We start from the raw sequence: 22,845 nt of genomic DNA on the forward strand, positions 1-22,845 counted from the left end.
TGTTCCTTATAGATAGTAAGTCTCTGGTTATTTTTGCCCTTTCCATGTTGCTCTTAACTACCCCTAGAATTTCTCTTCCTCCTAAAGTCCTTAAGATCAAGAAAAGAAGCTTTGGCCCAGGATAGTTCTGGGTGCGAATTTTACTTTAAGGTCCCTGTAACCATGAGGACATGACTTCAGTCTTTCCAGACCTCAGTTGCTAATCAGTATGAAGGGGATTTTAAAACAGACTTTTTTTTTTTTTTTTTTAAGGCAGAGTCTCACTTTGTCACCCTGGGGTAGAGGGCAGTGCCACCGCAGCTCACAGCAACCTCAAACTCTTGGGCTCAAGAGATCCTCTTGCCTCAGTCTCCGGAGTAGCTGGGACTACAGGTACCTGACACAAAGCTCAGCTATTTTTTAGAGACAGAGTCTTGCTCTTGCTCAGGCTGGTCTTGAATTCCTGAGCTCAGGCAATCCACCTGCCTCAGCCTCCCAGAGTGCTAGGATTACAGGCATGAGCCCCTGAGCCTGGCCCAAAACTAACTCTTGTAACTATTGTTAATTAAGGACTATTTATGACTTCTCTTTTCTATCTCCACTTTTTTATAGTTCTGTCATTACTGGGTACCCGGATTGTGTCTATTTAAACTATGGGACTTAGATTTAGGGAGTCTTCTTTAAGAGACCCTAAAAACTGTGTTTATTGCTAATTCCTTGAGATTTAGTTTATATACCATACAACGTACCTGCTGTAAATGTACAATTAGATAATTTTTATCAATGCGTACAGCTGTTTAGCCATTACCATAATCCACTTCTGGCAGCACTCCCATCACCTCCCAAGCTCTCCTGCTCAGTGGTTGTTGAGTCCAGCCCCAGACAACCATTGATCTGCTGTCTATCTCTAGTTTTCTAAAATTTTCATATAAATGAAAAGGTAGGGGCGGTACCTGTGGCTCAGTGAGTAGGGCACCAGCCCCATATACCGAGGGTGGTGGGTTCAAACCCGGCCCAGGCCAAACTGCAACCAAAAAAATAGCCGGTTGTTGTGGTGGGCACCTGTAGTCCCAGCTACTTGGGAGGCTGAGGCAAGAGAATTGCCTAAGCCCAAGAGTTGCTGTGAGCTATGACGCCACTGTACTCTACTGAGGATGACAAAGTAAGACTCTGTCTCAAAAAAGAAAAAAAGAGCCACAGGCGCCGCCCCCATATACCGAGGGTGGTGGGTTCAAGCCCGGCCCCGGCCAAACTGCAACCAAAAAATAGCCAGGCGTTGTGGCAGGTGCCTGTAGTCCCAGCTACTCGGGAGGCTGAGGCAAGAGAATGGCTTAAGCCCAGGAGTTGGAGGTTGCTGTGAGCTGTGTGAGGCCACAGCACTCTACCCAGGGCCATAAAGTGAGACTCTGTCTCTACAAAAAAAAAAAAGAATTTAATGGCTTCCAGTATATTCACAGAGGAGCGCAACCATCACCATAATCAATTTTATAACATTTTCATCCCCCCGTAGCTCCTACTGCCCCAGCCCTGGACATCTGGATCCTGTGAAGCTGGGGGCTGGGCACTAGCCTGGGTTTTTTTCTTTTCTTTTTGAGACAGAGTCTCACTATGTTGCCCTTGGGAGAGTGTTGTGGCATCACAGCTCACAGCAACCTCAAACCCTTGGGCTTAAGCAGTTCTCTTGCCTCAGCCTCCCAGGGCTGGCCCGGGCTGGATTCAAACCCACCTGCTCTGGTGTACGTGGCTGGCACCCTAGCCGCTGAGCTACAGGCGCCGAGCCTGTAAAAGTAACTGGCACAGCCGGGCGTTGTGGTGGGCGCTAGCTACTTGGGAGGCTGAGGCAAGAGAATAGCCTAAGCCCAGGAGTTAGAGGTTGCTGTGAGCTGTGATGCCATGGCAGTCTACCAAGGGCAATAAAGTGAGACTCTGTCTCTACAAAAAAATAAAAAAATAAAAAAGTAACCGGCACATGTGCAGCCATGTTAGACCCTGGACAGAAACCATGTTAGGCAGTATTTTGAGCAATGCTTTATTTCACAAGTGAGAATCAAAACTTTAGTACCCTCACTGGGGCCTGGACCCAGTCTCTCACCTCTCTGGCCCTTTCTGTGAGGTGTCAGTAGGAGACTGAGGGAGGAAGGATTCGGCTGCTTCAGAATTCAGTGCATGGGGCCCTCTGTGACCTTGGGGAATCCAACAGAAAGGAAAAGTGGGCAGACTTTGAGGTGAGCGGGAGCCTTTTCTAATCAATAAGCAAACAGTTCCTGGAGTTGCCCAACCTGGCCACAGGAATGTTTCCTGGGTTGGGGCCCATAAGAACAATCAGTTAGGGCCTCTGTACTTAGGCAGGCAGGGATGGGTGTGTTCAGCAATGGAGCTAGAGCTGGGACAATAAAGCCCTTCCATGCGAGGGCCTCCCCATTCTTGTTCTGATTGAGGAAAACACACAAGTTTCCCTCCCTGTGACAGAAGAAGTCCCCCTCTACCTCTACCTCTGCAGGAGGCCAAATGTTGCTGTCAACCCCTTGCTATTGTGGAGTTAAATTGCTACATACCCCAACCCAACCCACTTTTAAAACAAAGTGAAGGTGAGTGCCTGGCTCATGCCTATAATCCTAGCACTCTGGGAGGCCGATGTGGGAGGATTGCTTGAGCTCAGGAGTTTGAGACTAGCCTGAGTGAGAGTGAAACCCCCTCTCTACTAAAAATAGAAAAATTGGGGCAGTGACTGTAGCTCAGTCAGTAAGGCGCCAGCCCCATATACCAAGAGTGGCAGGTTCAAACCCGGCCCCGGCTGAACTGCAACCAAAAAATAGCTGGGCGTTGTGGCGGCGCCTGTAGTCCCAGCTACTCAGGAGGCTGAGGCAAGAGAATCGCTTAAGCCCAGGAGTTGGAGGTTGCTGTGAGCTGTGTGATGCCATGGCACTTTACCAAGGGCCATAAAGTGAGACTCTGTCTCTACAAAAAAAAAAAGAAAAATTAGCCAGGCCTTGTGGTAGGCACCTGTAGTCTCAGCTACCTGGGAGGCTAAGCCAAGAAGTTTGAGTCTGCTGTGAGCTATGATGCCATAGCACTCTACCCAGGGTGACAAGGTAAGACTCGGTCTCAAAAAATAAAAAAATAAAAATAAAACCAATTGATATGAGATTTCTTGTCTGTTAATGTCCACTTTGGAAAATGGAAATCAAGCACTTGGTCTTGAATTGAGCAGAGAAGCAGCCACCTTCTCCACTGGAGCCCTGACCAGGCTGGGAATATTGCAATTAGACTGGGTAAAGTTTTTATTAGTGGCACTGGCTGTTCTTTTATTATCTGGGAGAGACCAGGAAAGAAAAATAATTTAAAACTGAGTTCTTAGGGGTAGCATCCTGGGAGGCGGAGGTGGGAGAATTACTTGAGTTCAGGAGTCTGAGACCAGCCTGAGCAAGAGTGAGACCCTGTCTCTACTAAAAATAGAAAAATTAGCTAAGCATCATGGCGGGCACTTGTAGTTCCAGCTACTTGGAAGGATAAGGCAGGAGGATCACTCGAGCCCAGAAGGCTGCAGTGAGGTGTGATGATACCACTGCACTCTACCCCGTGTGACAGAACAAGACTCAGTCTCAAAAAAAAAAAAAAAAAAAAGACTTGAAGTGAATTCTCTGGCCAAGAAGAGTATGAGAAATGAGAAGGCCCATTGGCCCTTCCAGACTGAAGGAGCAGGAGCTGATTCTGCTCACAGGCCTGTGTGGGGCGCTTGTACTAAAGTTATATTAATTCCACTAGAATGCCCAGTAGTGATTCCAGTTGGCACGCAGCAGGCATGCAGTCCTTGAGTAGACCTAGGATCTCTGCTGCCCGCGCTGCTACATGGCTGCAGCCAGAAGCTGGGGCAGCCTCCTCCAATGCCTCCTGTGGCCCTCCCTAAATGCACTTTATTAAGTTGTCCTGTCTCTTGCATAAAGCCCTTCGGACTCCCTTACCTGCTTATATTTCTCTTTTACACTCTTCACTCCGGTACTAATTTACCTGTTAATTATCTCTTCTCCACTGGAATGTAAGTCCATGGGGGCAGGGACTTCATTGGGGGACAAAACTTCCTTGCTGTATCCAGGGAGATTAAAATAATTTAGGTAGCACCTAAGAAGCAGAGCTGAGATTGAACTCACCTTAATTTGACCTATTTGTACAAATGTAAAACCGTAAACTTGTTTGCATTAGCTTTAACCAGCTCCAGAAGCACCATTTATGACCTCCCCTGCCCTCCACTGGTTCTGATCAATATCAGTGGTGTTTGCCATCAGAAAAGGAAACAGCATTAGCCAAGTGGAACCACGACTGGGAAAGCAAAAAGACACACACTGCCTGTGGGTAGTGATGCTGTGGGTAGGAGAAATCTTAAAACAAGGGGGAGAAATCAAGGGAGATGGATTGATCTTTATTTACTCCTTTTGGGAAGTAAAGGGTTAATGGGCCTGGGCTAACTTTTTTTTTAAATCTTTCACCTCCCTGTTTTCTCCCTCTGCACTGCTTTCCGCTCCCTTCCCCGTCTTCCACCTCTCCATTTGCTCTGATGGAAACAGAAACCTAGGAGAATTTGCTTCTGCTTCCTGGCTAGGAAACGCTCATTATTGATGTATGTTTTCAGGATGTAAGTTAGTAAAGACAGAGACCATGTATAATTTGTTCTGGGCAAGGATGTTTTGAGGAGTTGGTGAGAAAGAAATTCATAAGCTTCATGCAAGTCGACTTCCCATCCTGCAGGAGCTGCGTGGCAGGAAAAGGGCTGCAGGTGCCTCACCTGCCGCCCCAGGCACACATCACCTGGGCATGGCAGGCGTCCTGGGCACGGAATGGGAGTCCTGCTCGTGCAATGCGCCATTCCAAGCTGCTCATCTTCCCTGAAAAAATCCTTGGGGGGCATTAAAGCTGCCTGTTTAGAGGAATTCTGACTAATTTTAGCTCATGCAAAGTGATGACATAAAACAGAACATTTGTGAATCTGAAGTTTAAAATGTCCCCTTTTTCGTAGCTGTAGAATAATATCCTTATGTGCTTCTGAGGCCTGGAACTATATTACCAATGCTCAGTGTCCATTAGAAGAGAAGAAGAGTTTGTGTATCAATACTTTTGCTATTTTTCTCATTCTAGTTACTCCTATATGTCCCATTCTTTTTTGTGCACTAACTTTCCAGTATCTGTTCAGCTAGCAGTCTCGAGAATAGCGCATCAGGATTAAAAGTCTGGTTGCCTGGTGTTTAGTCCTGGAGGTTGGGTACAGACAGGTTAAGTGCTATCAGAACATTCTCTGACTTCATAGCTGTGTGACTTAGCCAACTCCTTTCACCTCTATAAACTTGGGATGCTAAATCTACACATGCTTCACTGGGCTGCTGTATCTAATAATAGGGATATTAGATTGTTGTTATTGCCCATAGTTCTCAGTATTGAAAGGACACATACCAGTAAAGACTTATCAGAGTGGAAGTGACGGTCAGTCTTCTCGCTGGAATTTGAACCTTCTTTTCAACATGCCCCAAATATGGACAAATTGAAGGTCAGATTGTCATTTCCCCCACTTTTTTATTTTTTGGAGACAGAGTCGTATTCTGTCACCCTGGGTAGAGTGCTATAGTGTCACAGCTCACAACAACCTCAAACTCTTGGGCTCAAGACATCCTCTTGCTTCAAGCCTCCCAAGTAGCTGGGATTATAGATGTGTGCCACTATGTCTGTTTAGTTTATTCTGTTTTTAGTAAAGAGGGGGGAATCTGACACTTGCTCAGGCTGGTCTCGAATTCCTGAGCTCAAGCAATCACCTTCTTTGTCCTCCTAGAGTGCTGGGATTATAGGTCTGAGCCACCCCTCACATTTGTATATTTATTTATTTATTTTATTTTTAATTAATTAATTAATATATATTTTTGGAGACAGAGTCTCACTTTGTCGCCCTTAGTAGAGTGCTGTGGCATCACAGCTCACAGCAACCTCCAACTCTTGGGCTCACGCGATTCTCTTGCCTCAGCCTCCCAAGTAGCTGGGACTACAGGTGCCTGCCACAACGCCCGGCTTTTTTGTTGCAGTTGTCACTGCTGTTTTAACTGGCCAGGGCTGGGTTTGAACCCGTCACCCTTGTTATATGGGGCCAGCACCCTACCCACTGAGCCACAGGCGCCACCCTTTTACTTTTCTTTCTTTGAGATAGAGTCTCACTATGTCACCCTTGGTAGAGTGCTGTGGCATCACAGCTCACAGCAACCTACAACTCTTGGGCTTTAGTGATTCTCTTCCCTCAGCCTTCCAAGTAGCTGGGACTGCAGGCACCCATCACAATGCCCAGCTATTTTTTTGTTGTAGTTGTCACTGTTGTTTGGCAGGCCCAGGCTGGATTTGAACATGCCAGCTCCGGTGTATGTGGCTGGCGCCCTAGCCGCTGAGCTACAGGCACCGAGCCATAAACCTGTAATTCTTAGTGATTTCGTGAATACCCTTCAAAAGAAAACATGGGTCAAGTGCTATGACTCATGCCTATATAATCCCAGCACTTTGGGAAGACAAGGTGGGAGGATCTCTTGAGGTCAAGAGTTTGAGACCAGACTGGAAAACATAGTGAAATCCCATCTCTACAGAAAGTTTTTAAATTAGCTGGGCATAGTGTCATGCACCTGTAGTTCCATGCACCTGTAGTCCCAGCTACTCAGGAGGCTGAGGTGGAAGGATGACTGCAGCCCAGGAGTTCAAGGTTACAGTGAGTTATGATTGTGCTACTGCACTCCAGCCTTGATGACAAAGACCCTGTTTCTAAAAAAAAACAAAACACATGCCAGAATTACCCAGTGTCAATCTATGGGGCGGCGCCTATCACTCAAGGAGTAGGGCGCCGGTCCTATATGCTGGAGGTGGCGGGTTCAAACCTAGCCCCGGCCAAAAACCACGAAAAAAAAAAAAGAAAAAGAAAATAGTCAATCTAGAAAGAAATTTTATATGCAGTGCTACCTGTGGGGACTTACAGCTTTGTGGCTGCAGGTAGAAACACTGCTTCTAAACTGCAACAACAAAAACTCCTGGCTAAATGGGCTGGCTGTCTCCCCAGGAGTTCTCTCATCCAGCAAGTTAAACTTCTTGTCTTTGATCTTCAGGATTTAAGTTGGAAACTGAAGCCTGTAGTTTGGGGTATACAATGGCAGGTTGGCCCCCACAGAGGCTCAGAAGGTCCTCTGATCTTGTCCTCCAGTTTGTATGCGTCACTCCTCTTCCTGAGGCTGAGCTCTCCAGTTCAAATAGTTCTTGAAATAAAGCTAAATACAGAGTTCTTTGGTGTCAGCTGTGGGAAATGCCTCTGATGAAAGGGAGACAGTCCATAATGTGCCCCTGTGTGTGTGTTGTGGGCAAAACACTACTTTTAAGTAGTTGCTTCTAAGAGCCTAGGTTATCCCCACTGGTTATCAAATAACTCAACTATGGTTGGCTGTCTTTGGTAGCAGGCCCCTGTCCTTAAATCTCAACGTCTTCTAGAAATATGTAGATGCTTTTGAGACTGTCTACCCACTCACATTCCAGTTCTAGGGATGGGTGGGAGTGGGAGAAGAAGGGGGATACTTACAGGGGGACTGTGCCACAGCGTGGCAGTTCTAAGCAAGGAAAGTCTGTGAGTGCTCAAAGCCTGCCCCAGGACCAAAATGCTTTTCATGAACTTCAGTTTAATTTGTATTTGAACTTCAGTAATCTTGTTCAGGGTCCTCTGTTTAAAGCTACTACATTGGCCAAATAGGCTAGAAAATGGGGTGCTGGTGGATGAATAACAATACAGCAGGTGGGGCGGCACCTGTGGCTCAGTGAGCAGGGCGCCGGTCCCATATACCAAGGGTGGCCGGTCCCATATACCAAGGGTGGCGGGTTCAAACCCAGCCCCGGCCAAACTGCAACAACAACAACAACAAAAAAATAGCCGGGTGTTGTGGCGGGCGCCTGTAGTCCCAGCTACTCGGGAGGCTGAGGCAGGAGAATCGCCTAAGCCCAGGAGTTGGAGGTTGCTGTGAGCTGTGTGACGCCACGGCACTCTACCAAGGGCAATAAAGTGAAACTCTGTCTCTACAAAAAACAAAAACAAAAAACAATACAGCAGGTGTCACAGTATGTTAAAAAGTCATCCTTGGGTGGCGCCTGTGGCTCAAGGAGTAGGGCGCCGGTCCCATATGCCAGAGGTGGTGGGTTCAAACCTAGCCCTGGCCAAAAACCACAAAAAAAAAAAAAAAAAAAGTCATCCTTACTCGTTTATATCATTTTTAAAAAGTAATTAGTTCTGGGTGGCGCCTGTGGCTCAGAAGGGCAGGGTGCTGGCCCCATATGCCAGAAGTGGCAGGTTCAAAACCCAGCCCTGGCCAAAAACTGCAAAAACAAAACAAACAAACAAAAAAGTAATTAGTTCTAACAGGCAATATAATACAAAGTTGTATAAGGAAAATCTGCCTCTCATTTCTACCCCAAGTCCATTTCTTTTAATCTTGCCCCCACCACCCCAATTACTGTTTACCTCTCTGGTGTGTGGAATTCTATACTGTCTTAGAATGTCTTTTTGTTGCTGGTGGTGGTTTTTACTTTTTTCTTCTAAAAAAAAAAAAATCATTATTTTGCTATATAGACCACAGGAAAGGGATGGTTTTGACTTTTCTTTGTTTGTTCCTCCCCCCTCCTTTTTTTTTTAAGACAGGGTCTTGCTCTGTCACCCAAGCTTCGAGTACAATGGTACAGTCATAACTTGGCTGCAACCTCCTGAACTCAGGTAACCTTTCTGCCTCAGCCTCCTGAGTAGGTGGGACTACAGGCACACACCATGTCCAGCTAATGTTAAAATTTTTTGCAGAGCCCGGTGGGTGCAGTGGCTCACACCTGTAATCCTAGCACTCTGGGAGGCTGAGGCAGGTAGATTGCCTGAGCTCTGGAGTTCAAGATCAGCCTGAGGAAGGGTGAGATGCCAGCTCTAAAACTAGCTGGGCATTGTGGGCACCTATAGTCCCAGCTACTTGGGAGGCTGAGGGAGGGTAGCTTGAGCCCAAGAGTTTGAGGTTGCTGTGAGCAGTGACACCACAGAACTCTACCCAGGGCAACAAAGTGAGACTCTGTCTAAAATTAAATAAAATAAATAAATTAAAAATAATTTTTCATAGAGATAGGTTCTCACTGTGTTGTCCAGGCTGGTCTAGAACTCCCGGCTTCAAGCAATCCTCCCACATTGGCCTTCCAAAGTGCTGGGTTTACAGGCAAGAGCCACCACACCTGACCATTGAGTTCAAATATACTCGATCCCCATGTACTGATCTTGTAGTTTCTACATTTTGCTTTTCTTGTTTCCTCCTATTGGTGGCATTAGAATTTGCTGTGACTTAGGCTCAGCACCCGTGGCACAGTGGTTACGGTGCCAGCCACGTATACTGAGGCTTGCAGGCTCGAATCCGGCCCAGGCCAGCTAAACAACAATGACAACTACAAGAAAATAGCCGGGAATTGTGGTGGGTGCTTGTAGTCCCAGCTACTTGGGAGGCTGAGGCAGGAGAATCACTTAAGCCCAAGAGTTTAAGGTTGCTGTGAGCTGTGACGCCATGGTATTCTACCAAGGGCAATATAGTGAGACTGTGTCTCAAAAAAAAAAAAAAAATTGCTGTGACTCAGAGACAACTCAGCCCTTGCCAGGGTTGGAGTGGGCTTCCCAGGGCCTTCCTGGAGCTAGAGAGCCTCCCAGTCCTTCCTATAATTTCGGATGTATCAGTCCAGAGGCTCAGTTTTCATGGAAAAATGACTCTTAATGAGCACCTGGAAATTCAGGTTGGGGCTCCTTGTCACTTCTCAAGGGTGAGGTGTAGCCACAGGTGATGCCCCAAAGCTGGTGAAGTCCCTTTCGTCAAGTTATTTTGCAGAACCATTTTCATTTTCCAGGCTTCCACGCATGGCAAGTCCAATCATGCTTGTTTCCGCTTTCACTGCCCTGATTTGGGCTGTTTAGGGAAAAGAACTCAGGGCCGCTCTTGAAGCCCCCAAACACAGCCTAGTAGCCCCATTTCTTCTGGGGGTGGGTGAGGGTTCTTTGAAAAGCATTTAGTTTTGCTAGTTAGAAAAGAAATCCCTGTGTTAGCCTTCAAATGCCCATCTTTTGAGGACTCAGTGTTTCTTCTTGCTTCTGCTGTCATTTTATGGCTCATCTATTCATTTAGCAAATACTTGGCTTCTAGCTTGTCTCTCCAAGTGCACAGAAATAATAGTCATCTCTTCCACTTGTGCTGCTCTTCAGCTTACAGAATGTGATCACGTTTGCGGTTGATGTTCACAAAACCCTGAAGAGTTAGCCTGGACCTGTGCTGCTTTCCTTCATGTTACAGTAGAGACAACTGAGGACCAGAGAGTTAAGCAATTTGCTTAAGGCCGCTTGGCAAGAACACTGCAGAATCTGAGTTTATAATCCATTATATACTCTGAGACCAGCACCTCCCCCACCCCTACCCCATTTTTTTTTTTTTTTTTTTGAGATAGAATCTCACTCAAGCTAGAGTACAGTGGCATCATCACAGCTCACTGCAACCTCATATTCCTGGGCTCAAGAGATCTTCCTGCCTCAGGTTCCTGAGTAGCTGGGACTACAGGTACATACTACTATGCCTGGCTAATTTTTTTATTTTCGATAGAGACGGGGTCTTGCTATTTCCCAGCTGGTCACAAACTCGTAGGCTCCCAAGGTGCTAAGTGTGAGCTACCACGCCTGGCTCCAGCCTGTTTTTCTTGTTTCCATCTTCCAATCGTTTATTATTCCTGCCCTTTGTTCACCCCATTTTCCTCCCTTCAAGTGTGGGTAGTGAGCTGTAGACCCAGCCTAAAGGATGAGAGTCGCGGTAAGAGCATACACAGGTTTGTTTTTCTTTTTGCTGTTGTTTGGTTTCTTTGAGACAGACTCTCTGTTGCCCTGGGTAGAGTGCCATGTCCTCATCGTATCTTACCGCAACCTCAATGTCTGGGGCTCAAGAGATCCTATTTGCCTCAGCCTCCCAAGTAGCTGGGACTACAGGTGCCTGCCATGAGGCCTGGCTAGTTTTTCTATTTTTAGAAGAGGCTCACTTTTGGTCAGGCTGGTCTCAAAACTCAGGCAGCTCAAGCAATCCTCCCTCCTTGTTCTCCCAAAGTGCAAGGATTACAGCCTGAGTCACCAAGCCAGGTCTGTTTTCTATTTTTTGTTTTTACAAACTTGGATGGGGGAAGGCAAGTCATTATTTGAAGGACCCAGCTCCCTTCTTGTCAAGTAACTGTTCTTCGTTTGTCAAGTAACTGTTCTTCGTTTGGTTGCTCAGTTTATTTGCCAGGTAGCAGGCTCCCAGCTATTGCATAAGGTGGTTCACATTTCTACTTTAGAATCTTAGTTTGGTGGTACAAATCCCTTTTTAAGAATAGCCAAGCCCTGGTTCAGGGCCTGGAGCTCAGCAGTTAGGGTGCTAACCACATGAGCTGAGGCTGGTGGGTTTGAACCCGGCCCAGGCCAGCTAAAACGACAACTGCAAAATAGCCGGGTGTTGTGGTGGGTGCTGTAGTCCCAGCTACTTGGGAGGCTGAGGCAAGAGAATTGCTTAAGCCCAAGAGTTTGAGGTTGCTGTGAGCTGTGATGCCACGGCAACATAGTGAGACTCTGTCTCAAAAAGAAAAAAAGAATATAGCTGGGCATTGTAGCGAGCGCCTGTAGTCCCAGCTGCTTGGGAGACTGAGGCAAGAGAATCGCCCAAGCCCAGGAGCTGGAGGTTTATGTGAGCCGTGTGATGCCACAGCACTCTACCGAGGGAGGTAAAGTGAGACTGTCTCAACAAAAAAAAAAAAAAAAAAAGGAAAAAAGAATAGCCAAGCCCATCCAGGGGCTGAGGCTCACGCCTGTAATCCTAGCTCTCTGGGAGGATTGCTTGAACTCAGGAGTTCAAGACCAGATTAAGCATGTGTGAGAGCCCATCTCTACGGAAAAACAGAAAAACTAGCCAGGCTTTATGGTGGGCACCCGTAGACCCAGCTTCTTGGGAGACTTAGGCAAGAGGATCACCTGAGCCCAAGAGTTTGCGGTTGCTGTGAGCTATGCCATGGCACTCTACCCAGGGTGACAGACTTTCTCTCCAAAAACAAACAAACAAAAAATAGCCAAGGCCTTAACAGGGTCTGTCCCAGAGAGATAAAGCGAACAGGTGAGAGAACCAACCATGAGGCTAAGTAGCTAGCTTCTTTTAAGAACTTCCAGCTCTGCTGTTTACTAGTCATGGGATGTTAGGTAAATTTCTTAACCTCTCTCAGCCTCAGTTTCATCTTTGAAATGAATGGTACCTATCCCTCTAACCCCCAAACATGGTCTTGTTTTCTCTGGCAATAGCAGGGCTGTTGGCTTTGGAAATGTTTGCAAGGGTGACTCCTTGTGGAACTAATAAAAAACTGCAGCCTAGGTATCACAGGGCTTTCTGGCAGAACCTGATTGTCTTGAATGTTTGAGGTGTCTAGCCTTGTAAAATGGCCCTAACAGCAAATTTTCACAATACAGCACTTGGATGAAATAGAAATTCCACTGGAGAGATGAGGGCCAATTATTTGAAAGGGAGGAAAATGGGCCAAGTCGAGAATTTCCTATAGTGATCTCATCAACTGTTCCCTCTGTCTGGAAGTTTCCCACGCCAGGTTCCTTTAAGACTGATTCCTTAGGTCCCAGCTCAGATGCCTCTACCTTATAAGGGCCTCACTATTTAACATAAGTTACACCATCAAGGAACTCCCTTGTCCCCTGTCACTCGTATCAGCCTTTTTAATTTTATTCTTTATGTCTAACACTTATTACTACCTGAAAGTATTGGTTTCTGTATTTGTCTATCTCTTCCTTAAAGGTGTAAGCTCAAGAAGAGCAGGTGCCTTATCTGTCTTGTTTATGATTTGTCCTTACCTTTCAACACAGTGTCTGATATGTATCTGTTGAATGAGTCCATTGTAATTCTCAAGTATAGTGTAGAGACTTTTCACCACAGCTTCTCCAGCTTTGGGTATTAATACTTTTTAAGGGTCTACTACTTTAATAGCTATTAAACTCTAAGTCTCTAAGCCATTGGTTATAATTTTCTTCTACCTAAATACACCTTCTCTGTCTTTAGCATTTTTCTCAACACCTTGTGTGGTTAGATTGAAGACTTTTTCCTATAAGACTTTCATTATCTCTCCAAACTGCGAGCGATCAATTTCTCATCTCTGCCTCATATAAGCATGTAATTGACACTCAATAACTATTGTCTATTTTTACTGTCTTTTGTGGAATCCTAAAGGGAGCTGAATTGATGATTAATCAAAACCACATTGTTTTTTAAATTTTTATTTAACAAACTTTAAAATATAATGTTTATGTGCCAGATGCTGCTGTTTATGCATCTTAAAACAACCCTTCTAGACAGTCACTGTCTGCCCTCATTCTGCAGATGACTGAAACACAAAGAGATTAAATAACTCGCCCAAGGTCACAGAGCTAATAACCATTGTGCCATGCTGGCTTTCTGTTATTATCTGCCACATACACTGTTTATTTAAGTGTATGTGATTTATTTAAATGTGGGCTGTCCATAGCATCTCTCTCACTGTACATTGAACTCTAACTTTGGGACACGGTAGGTATGTCTGCTATTTTAGAGGTCTTTTATATTGGCAAGAGGCATCTGTAGGGGAGGCCTCTTTTTTGTTATTATTGAAAAAGAAAAAGAGAAGTACATTCTATTCAAGACGCTCTTTTCAGTTGACAAGTAGATGAGAAAAAAAATCAGACCACTGATTTTTCACAAAAGGAGCAGTCATCTTGTAATACTGGTGATAACTCCTTGGGCTTTGTTCTAGTGCCAGGTTTGGGTTTTATTTGTTGTTCTATTGCCAGATTAGATAGATTTGTTGTTTGATTTGTTGTTCTATCGCCAGATTTGGGTTTGTTTTGCCTGTGCTTGTTTGTGTCAGGCTTTTGGTGGGTGAATCTAGTTGGCTCATTGAAGGTGTCTTTAATCCGCCCAGTTTCCTAATCACTGTGATTTCTGCCCTGCAGTGAGTTTTGAAGGATGCACCGGTCGACCAAGGACAGTGTATTTTTCTGACGACTCCCGATTCAAAGTGGGCACAGATGGTGAGATCACAGTCAAACGGCCTGTACAACTTCATAATCCAGAGATCAGTTTTCAGGTCCATGCCTGGGACTCCACTGGCAGGAAGTTTTCCACCAAAGTTACCCTGAAGGCAGTGGGACACCACCGCAACCACCACCATCACGTACGTTGGCACATTTCTTACAAGTTCACTATTGATTTAGTCTGCTGTCTAACCTGGGTTCTCTGCCTTGGTGCAATTGACATTTTGGGCTGATTAATTTTTTCTTGTGAGGATTATCCTGTGTACTATAGCAGTGGTTCCCAGACTTTTTGGCACCAAGGACTGGTTTTATAGAAACAATTTTTCTACAGATGGGAGCAGTGTGGGCATTAGATTTCACAGGAGTGTGCAAATAGGTACCTTGCACGGGTGTTTACAGTAGGGTTCGAACTTCTATATCTGATGCCTCCACCTTCCGACAGGTGGCAGAGCTCAGGCAGTGATGCAGGCAGTGTGGGGCAGAGGGGGACGTGGGAAGGCTGTAAATACAGATAAAGCTTTGCTCCACCCACCACTCATCTTCTGTTGAGTGGCCTCATGCCTAACAGGCTACAGAACAGTCCCAGTCCATGGCCTGGGGGTTGGGGGGCCACGGCACTATAGGACATGTAGTAGCATTCCTGGTTTTGATTGGCTAGACACTAGTAGCATCTCTGCCAGTTGTGGCAACCAAAACTATCTCCACATACTGCCAGTAGCCCCTGGGTGAGGGGTAATCACCCCGAGTTGAGGACTGTTGATCTAACTGAACTAATTCTTGCTGGGTCTTTGGGTTATTGTTGAGTTGTGGGGATTGGGTAGCAGAGAATTGGGTAAGGGTCTTGACTGTCTGGAATTGAATCTCAGCCCTGTCATTTACCACCTGAATAACCTCAGAGAAGATACTTAAACTGTCTGTGCTTGAATGTCCTTATCTGTAAAAGGGAGGTGAGAATGAAGACTGAAAGAATTAGCACATGTGAACTGCTAGAAATATGTGAGGCGTAAAGTGAATCTCAGTAATTGTCAGTGTTTACCACGCCCCTCCTGGAGGAAGAATGAACAATGTTGATTCTCTGATCATTTTATGCTTCACGTTTACAGTAGGAAGGGTCTCAACAAAGAAGTAGAAGACCCAGTGGGAAACTTTTGCTCCTTGGGCCGTGACCTGCACAGGCTCCTTCCCCAATGTATTTGCAGTGCTCGGCCTTAGGTCTGGAATCAAACCTGCCTAGATTTCTGGCAAGAATGTTTCTGTGGGTTGTTGCCAAAGCCAAATGCCTTTGCCAGTTTCCAAACTGCTCCCGTGGTGCTTCCTACCAAAATGTGTCCCTGGAGGATATTCTAATTGTATCCTGCTCACTGCCCTACAAGTGCAGAATGTGACATAAGTGCCGAGGCCTTTTAAAGTTGGCTCCTATTTTTTTCCCCAAAGACTCTTGAGATTCTTGGAACTCTCCAGATAGATGTGATGTAATTAGACCAGAAAAAAAACGAGGAACTTAGTACTGCAGAACTTTGTTAACACAGCCCTCTGACTCAAGTCTGTAACTGATCATCATTCAAGGGAATAAGTTTAGCAGAGTGAGTTCTTGCTGGGCAGCTCTGTGTGGAAGCTTCTCATGACCAAGAGACTGCTTTGAATTTGGTTCTTCAATTTTTCCTCTCCATTTCTGCCCACTTGGCCTTTGCCTCCATATCTGCTATATCAGGATTGGGTTCAAGTACATATTGTATAAAACCCCAAGTTACAGTGGTTCACAGAAAATACTCTCAAGTTAAGAGGTCCAAGGGTAAGTCGTGCCCAGTATGGGGACTTCATAGTTGTCAAGAGCCCAGGTTTCCCCTCTCCTTTCTGTCTGCCATCCTTAGCACGTGGCTTCCATTCTCAAGAATAGCTCATGATCCAAACTGGCTGCTGGAGCTCCAGCTATCACATGTTTAGGTGATAAGGAGGAGAAAGGGAAGAAGCACACAAATGTATTGCTTAGGTATTTATTTGCCTTTTAAGAAACATGTGTGGAGGGGCGGCACCTGTGGCTCAGTCGGTAAGGCGCCGGCCCCATATACCGAGGGTGACGGGTTCAAACCCGGCCCCGGCCAAACTGCAACCAAAAAATAGCCGGGCGTTGTGGCGGGCGCCTGTAGTCCCAGCTACTCTGGAGGCTGAGGCAAGAGAATCGCTTGGGCCCAGGAGTTGGAGGTTGCTGTGAGCTGTGTGAGGCCACGGCACTCTACCGAGGGCCATAAAGTGAGACTCTGTCTCCACAAAAAAAAAAAAAAAAAAAAAGAAACATGTGTGGAATTCTCCAGCAACACTTCTATTTATATCTCGTCAGCCAAAACTTTGCCTCATGGCCATACCTAGCTGTAAAGTGTAGCATAGGAAATAGCTTTTTTTTTTTTTTTTTTTTTTGAGACAGTCTCACTCTATTGCCCTCAGTAGAGTGGTGTGGCATCACAGCTCACAGCGACCTCCAGCTCTTGGGTTTAGGCGATTCTCGTGCCTCAGCCTCCCGAGTAGCTGGGACTACAGGTGCCCACCACAACGCCTGGCTATTTTTTTTGTTGTTGTTGCAGTTTGGCTGGGGCGAGGTTTGAGCCTGCTAGCCTTGGTATGGTATATGGGGCCGGTGCCCTACTCACTGAGCCACAGGTGCCGCCCAGGAAATATCTTTTACGTGGGTACATTGGTGGGTGTAAAATCAAGATATAAGAGAGAAAACATTTGTTTTTCCTTTCTTTCTTTCTTTATTTTTTGAGACAGAGTTTCATTTTGTCACCCTCGGTAGAGTGCCATGGTGTCATAGGTTACAGCAACTTCCAACTCTTGGGCTCAAGCGATTCTCTTGACTCAGCTTCCCAAGTAGCTGAGACTACAGACACCCACCACAACACCCAGCTATTTTTAGAGTCGAGGTCTTGCTCTGGCTCAGGCTGGCCTTGAACCTGTGAGCTCAGGCAATCTACCTGCCTCAGCCTGTCAGAGTGCTAGGATTACAGGCGTGAGCCACTGCCCCTACCCTGACTCAGTGTTTTCTAAGTCACCATCATTGTTGTGGCACTTGCTATGTTCTGGCACTAGTCTCAGTGCTTTATTTGCAATACTAACATCTCATTTAGTCCTTCCAAGAGTTCTATGATGTGGGTACTAACATTATCCCTCTTGTAGACATTAGGAAACTATGGTACTGAGAAGTTAAGTAATCTGCCCTGGACAATGAGGTGCCATGGTAAGCATTCAAAGCCAGCTAGTCTAGCTCCAGAGCTTGCCCTTGGAGACAAACACAAGGGTTCTGAGGGCAGAGAATGTGTAGGGTGTGTGTGTGTGTGTGTGTAGCTACATGTGGCCAGTGTGTGGGATTAGGAAAGGGGTTTCTGATGAAACCTTTCAGGTGTCTTAAATCTTAAAAAAAAAAAAAAGCCAGGAAATAGGGCTTAAGTTAAACTTGGCAAACAGTAATCAATAGCCATAAGTTAGGGCAAGGCACAGTGGCTCATGACTCAGACTAGTGCTCTGGTAGGCCTAGGCTCTGGATTGCTTGAGCTCAGAAGTTCCAGACCAGCCTGAGCAAGAGAAAGACCCTGTCTCTAAAACCTAGCTGGGTATCTATAGTACCAGCTACTGGGAGGCTGAAGCCAGAGGTGCGCTCAAACTTAAGAGTTTGAGGACAACTCTACCCAGGGCAACAGGATGAGACTCTGTCTCCAAAAAAGAAACACACACACAACAACCAAAAAATCCTGTAAGTTAGCATTCTTCTGTGGTGGATGAGAAATGGAATTTTACTCCAGAAACTTTATTATGTTACCAGTAATCGCTTTAAAACACTTAAACAATTTGGAAGATGTTTTCCTTTCATCTTCAGCTCTCTTATTTCCCTGCATGTGTATAAGGTTGTGTTTATTGCACATGGAAACTGTTCAATACAAGTCTCAAAGGGTATTTTTTGGTTCCTAGCCCAGCAGCTGCTGTAAGAACAAATGGGAGGCCAGATACATATCATGACACAATGAGACTGAAAGATTTGCATTGATCATGGAGTAGTTCTTAGTAGCAATCCCCCAAACATACTCATTTGGCTGATAACTCCACGTTGGGGACCTATATCCCTAGACAAACATAAAACAAGCTGAAAACACCTGAATGTTGACTTGTTGAATAAGCCCTGGTATTAAGTCATCCGAATGCAATGTTGTTACTGAAAATGACAGATCGGGCAGGCACAGCGGCTCATGCCTATGATCCTAGCACTTTGAGAAGCTGAGGCAGGAGACTCCCTTGAGGCTAAGATTTTGAAATCAGCCTGGGCAATAGGGAAACTCCATGTCTATAAAAAAATGAAGAAGACAGCCAGGCATAGCGATGAGCACCTGCATTTTTTGGTTTTATTTTATTTATTTACTTATTTATTTTTTTTGAGACAGAGTCTCACTGTCGCCCTTTGTAGAGTGCTGTGGCATCACAGCTCACAGCAACCTCAAACTCTTGGGTTTAAGTGATTCTCTTGCCTCAGCCTCCCAAGTAACTGGGACTACAGGTGCCCGCCACGATGCCTGGCTATTTTTTGGTTGCATTCGTCATTGTTGTTTATCTGGCCTGGGCTGGGTTCAAACCCACCACCCTCAGTGTATGTGGCTAGTGCCGTAACCACTGTGCTACGGGCACTGAGCCTCATGAGCACCTGTAGTCCCAACTACTCAGGAGGTTGAGGCAAGAAGATCACTGGAGCTCAGTGGATTGAGGTTGCAGTGAGCTAATGATGTTGCCATTGTACTCAGCTTGGGTGACAGAGCAAGGCCCTATCTCAGGAAAAAAAAAGTTATGAAGGCTTGAAACAATTTGTGTATTATAATTTACAAACCCTCAAGGTCAAAATTGTACACGTGTCATGATTACGTGAACTCTGGACTCTAAAAAGGATAAAAGGAGAATGTGGTCTTTATTATATGGCCTGGGGTATATTGGGTTTTGTTTTGGGTGTTTATTTTGGAGGGTAGATATAATTTGTCATTGGCAAGAGAATGTGTCATTAAGTTAAAAGTCATGCACTGACTGCCCTCCAAAGGCTGTGTGTGGTCACTGACAGCTGAAGTATCTCTCCTGAATTACCTCACTTTGTTCTTCATCTCCTTTTCTTTTAGGACTCTTCCTCTGGAGCCCATGTGGAAGTGCTCACATTTCCTGGCTCCCGCCAAGGTCTCAGGAGACAGAAGAGAGACTGGGTTATCCCCCCAATCAGTTGTCCAGAAAATGAAAAAGGCCCCTTTCCTAAAGACCTGGTTCAGGTAAAAGAAGTTCTCTATTTCTCTGGGAGAAATTTGGCAGAGAAGGACCGAGTAAAGAAAGGAGGAAAAAAAACATTAGCAAAGGAAAAAAAAATATTGGGATCCCTCTTTGCTAATCCTGTTTCCTTCCTCTTATCTTCAGATCAAATCCAACAGGGACAAAGAAACCAAGGTTTTCTATAGCATCACTGGTCAAGGAGCCGATTCCCCCCCTGTTGGTGTGTTTATTATTGAAAGAGAAACAGGATGGCTGAAGGTGACAGAACCTCTAGATCGAGAAAATATTGCCAAGTACACTGTGAGTACCTCTCTGAAGCTTGTTGGTAATGGGGTAACATCCATCCAGAATTTTCTGTTCAGGCCATGTTGGATCCCCAGATCAGAGGCTTTGGACAATGTGAGGAATTTAACTTGACACCTCCTGACCTATAGCTAAGGAGAAATGACGGGAGAGCCTGGGACAATTTTGGGTTGTTAATTTTTTCCTTGTTAAGAAAAAAGGGAAGAGAGTCCATGTGCATCATGCATAAGTTTAGACCCCAGGTGTCACCGTCTATTCTTGGGCCTGGGAGCCCCTTTCCTAAAGGACGAGGACAGTGATTATATAGGGAAGCAAAACCCATTTCTGGGGCTGGGCAGCAGCATGAGCTCAGGGAAGCCAGGAGATAATGTATTGAACACCAAATTCAGATACACCTGGCAGAAGCACCAGACCCGGGTAGACAGAGCAGGTCTCACCCTGCGTGAAGTATGTCAGGGATGTTTAGACCTCCACCTTCCTCTCTGGGCCTGCTGCCTCAGTCCTCATGTGGGAAGCGGGAGGCTTGACCTGGTGGGCGTGTTCTCCAGCCCCTGGGTGTCACCTTGTTGTGATCTCATCAAAGTAGCCCTAGGAGCAGCACATGTGTGAGAAAAGTTCTCCTCTCGGGGACGCAGAACAGGAAGGAGTGGAGGCCAAGTAGAGCCCACTCTGCTCTGGCCAGACCCCTTCTCCCTCCTCTTTTTTTTTTTTTTTTTTTTTTTTTTGTAGAGACAGAGTCTCACTTTATGGCCCTCGGTAGAGTGCCGTGGCCTCACACAGCTCACAGCAACCTCCAACTCCTGGGCTTAAGCGATTCTCTTGCCTCAGCCTCCCGAGTAGCTGGGACTACAGGCGCCCACCACAACGCCCGGCTATTTTTTTTTTTTTTGGTTGCAGTTTGGCCGGGGCCGGGTTTGAACCCTCCACCCTCGGTATATGGGGCTGGCGCCCTATGGACTGAGCCACAGGCGCCGCCCTCTCCCTCCTCTTTCTCATCCGGGCTTAAGTCATCCTCACTTGGCTCTTTCAGCTCTTCTCTCACGCTGTGTCATCAAACGGGAATGCAGTTGAGGACCCAATGGAGATTGTGATCACGGTGACAGATCAGAATGACAACAAGCCTGAGTTCACCCAGCAGATCTTTAGGGGATCTGTCATGGAGGGTGCTCTTCCAGGTATATTCAGTCATGAGGACCTGAGGAACAATCTTTCTGGTTAAGAAACAGATCACTGCTGGTACCTTAAACCTCTGTACAACCTTCCATGAGCACAGTCTTTTCTCTCCTCCACAGGGAAACCCTTGCCTTGACTTTTTTGGTAATGATTTTCTTTGTCTTCTTTATCTTTTACCCTTGGTGCATTTACCCCTGGGTATTAACTTTTTGGGGGGGTTGGGTTGGGGTGAGGAACAGAGTATCATTCAGTCACCCTGGGGCTGTGTGCTGTGGCATCACAGCTCACACCAATCTCAAACTCTTGGGCTCAAGCGATCCTCTTGCTTCAACTGCCAGCGTAGCTGGGACTACAGGTGCCCTCCACAACACCCAGCTAGTTTTTCTATTTTTGGTAGAAATGGAGTCTTGCTCTTGCTCAGGTTGGTCTCAAACTCCTGAGCTCAAGCAATTCACCCATGTTGGCCTCCCAGAGTGCTAGGATTACAGGTGTGAGCCACCATGCCCCATGATATTAACTTTCTAGTGTCACTTTTTTTCAAACTTTATATGCAGAGAATTATATTATACACGTATTTCTATGCTTCTTTCATTCAAATTAACACACATATGGTTCTTCAGTGTGGGTGCCTGTAGCAGTAGGGCACTCATTTTGATTGCTGAATATTACGTATTCTTTTGCATGACTACTTTACTATTTATATAAAATAGTTTGTCCATTTCACTGTTGATGAAAATTGAGGTTGTTTCAGTTTCTTGCTATTATGAATAGTGTTCTCAGAACATTCTCAAGACTGTCTTTTGGTGCAAATATTGTACATAAGAATTTCTCTAAGATATATATATATCCATAATAGTAGAATGCTCATTTGTCGGGTATGTTGCATGTTCAATTTTACTAAATGGTGACTAACTTTTCCAAGGTGGTCCAACCAGTTTCTATTCCCACCAGTAATGTATTTCCAGAATTGTTAGACTTTTTACTATCTGCCAATCTGTTAAATGTGTAATTTAAGAGTGCACTTCTGTGATTACTAATAGGCTACGCATCTTATCACATGTCATACATTTTCCGGGCATCTGAGTCTCTTCTTTATGATTTGTATAGCCATGTTTTTTGCCCTTGTTTCCTGTCAGGCCAGTGGTGTTTTTGCTATTGATTTTTTTTCATTTTATTTTTCTTTCTTTTTTTTCTTTTCTTTTCTTTTTTGAGACAGAATCTCATTCTGTTGCCCCAGGCTAGAGTACTATGGTGTCAGCCTAGCTCACTGCAACCTCAAACTCCTGGATTCAAGTCATCCTTTTGCCTCAGCCTCCCAAGTAGCTGGGACTAAAGGCACTTGTCACAATGCATAGCTAATTTTTCTATTTTTAATAAATGGGATCTTGCTCTTGTTTGCTGATGTCAAACTCCTGAGCTCAAGCAATCCTCCCACCTGGGCCTGTCAGAGTGGTAGGATTACAGGTGTGAGCCACTGCATCTGGCTTGATTCTTTTTCCTTTTTTTATTAATGTATATAACAGTTATTCCTATTCATTCTTAACACATTGTTGATATGTCATAGTTATGTGGTGCTTGCACTTGGATTACCTATTCCAATTTTGTTGTTTTTTTGATCCTCCTACCTCAGCCTCCCAGAAGATTACAGGTGTGAGCCACCCTGCCCAGCCAAGCTATTGTAATTTTTAAAACACAGGGTAATGTAGGATATTATTAAAGCTTTCTTGATCGTGTCAATGGAATAATGGCCAGTGACATGGAATAGCTTCTGCATAAAATTGCTAGTCAACAATATGTGAAGAATTAGTTAGATGTTCTGGGTACTAGTCCTTTCTCAGTCACATGTATTATGGACGTTTTCCTTACCTCGAAGGCTATGATCTCAAATGGCCATTCTTTTTAATGAAGCTGTGACTGAGAAGCTAATTGATTCTGGAATTTAAAAAATTGTACACACTACTCATATAAAA

General features: G+C 45.3%; 1 protein-coding gene across 1 annotated transcript in view; it reads left to right on the plus strand.

The window, feature by feature from the left end:
• Positions 1-22,845, plus strand: part of LOC128595777 (cadherin-1-like) — a 111,332-nt gene that overhangs the window by 62,916 nt on the left and 25,571 nt on the right. Inside the window, exons 4-7 of the mRNA XM_053604739.1 lie at positions 14,033-14,253; positions 19,258-19,401; positions 19,544-19,699; positions 20,733-20,877. Coding sequence (XP_053460714.1) covers positions 14,033-14,253; positions 19,258-19,401; positions 19,544-19,699; positions 20,733-20,877 — 666 coding nt within the window. The remainder of the gene's footprint in view (positions 1-14,032; positions 14,254-19,257; positions 19,402-19,543; positions 19,700-20,732; positions 20,878-22,845) is intronic.

Source organism: Nycticebus coucang, chromosome 2 (genome assembly GCF_027406575.1).
Source record: "Nycticebus coucang isolate mNycCou1 chromosome 2, mNycCou1.pri, whole genome shotgun sequence".
Lineage (NCBI taxonomy): Eukaryota > Metazoa > Chordata > Mammalia > Primates > Lorisidae > Nycticebus > Nycticebus coucang.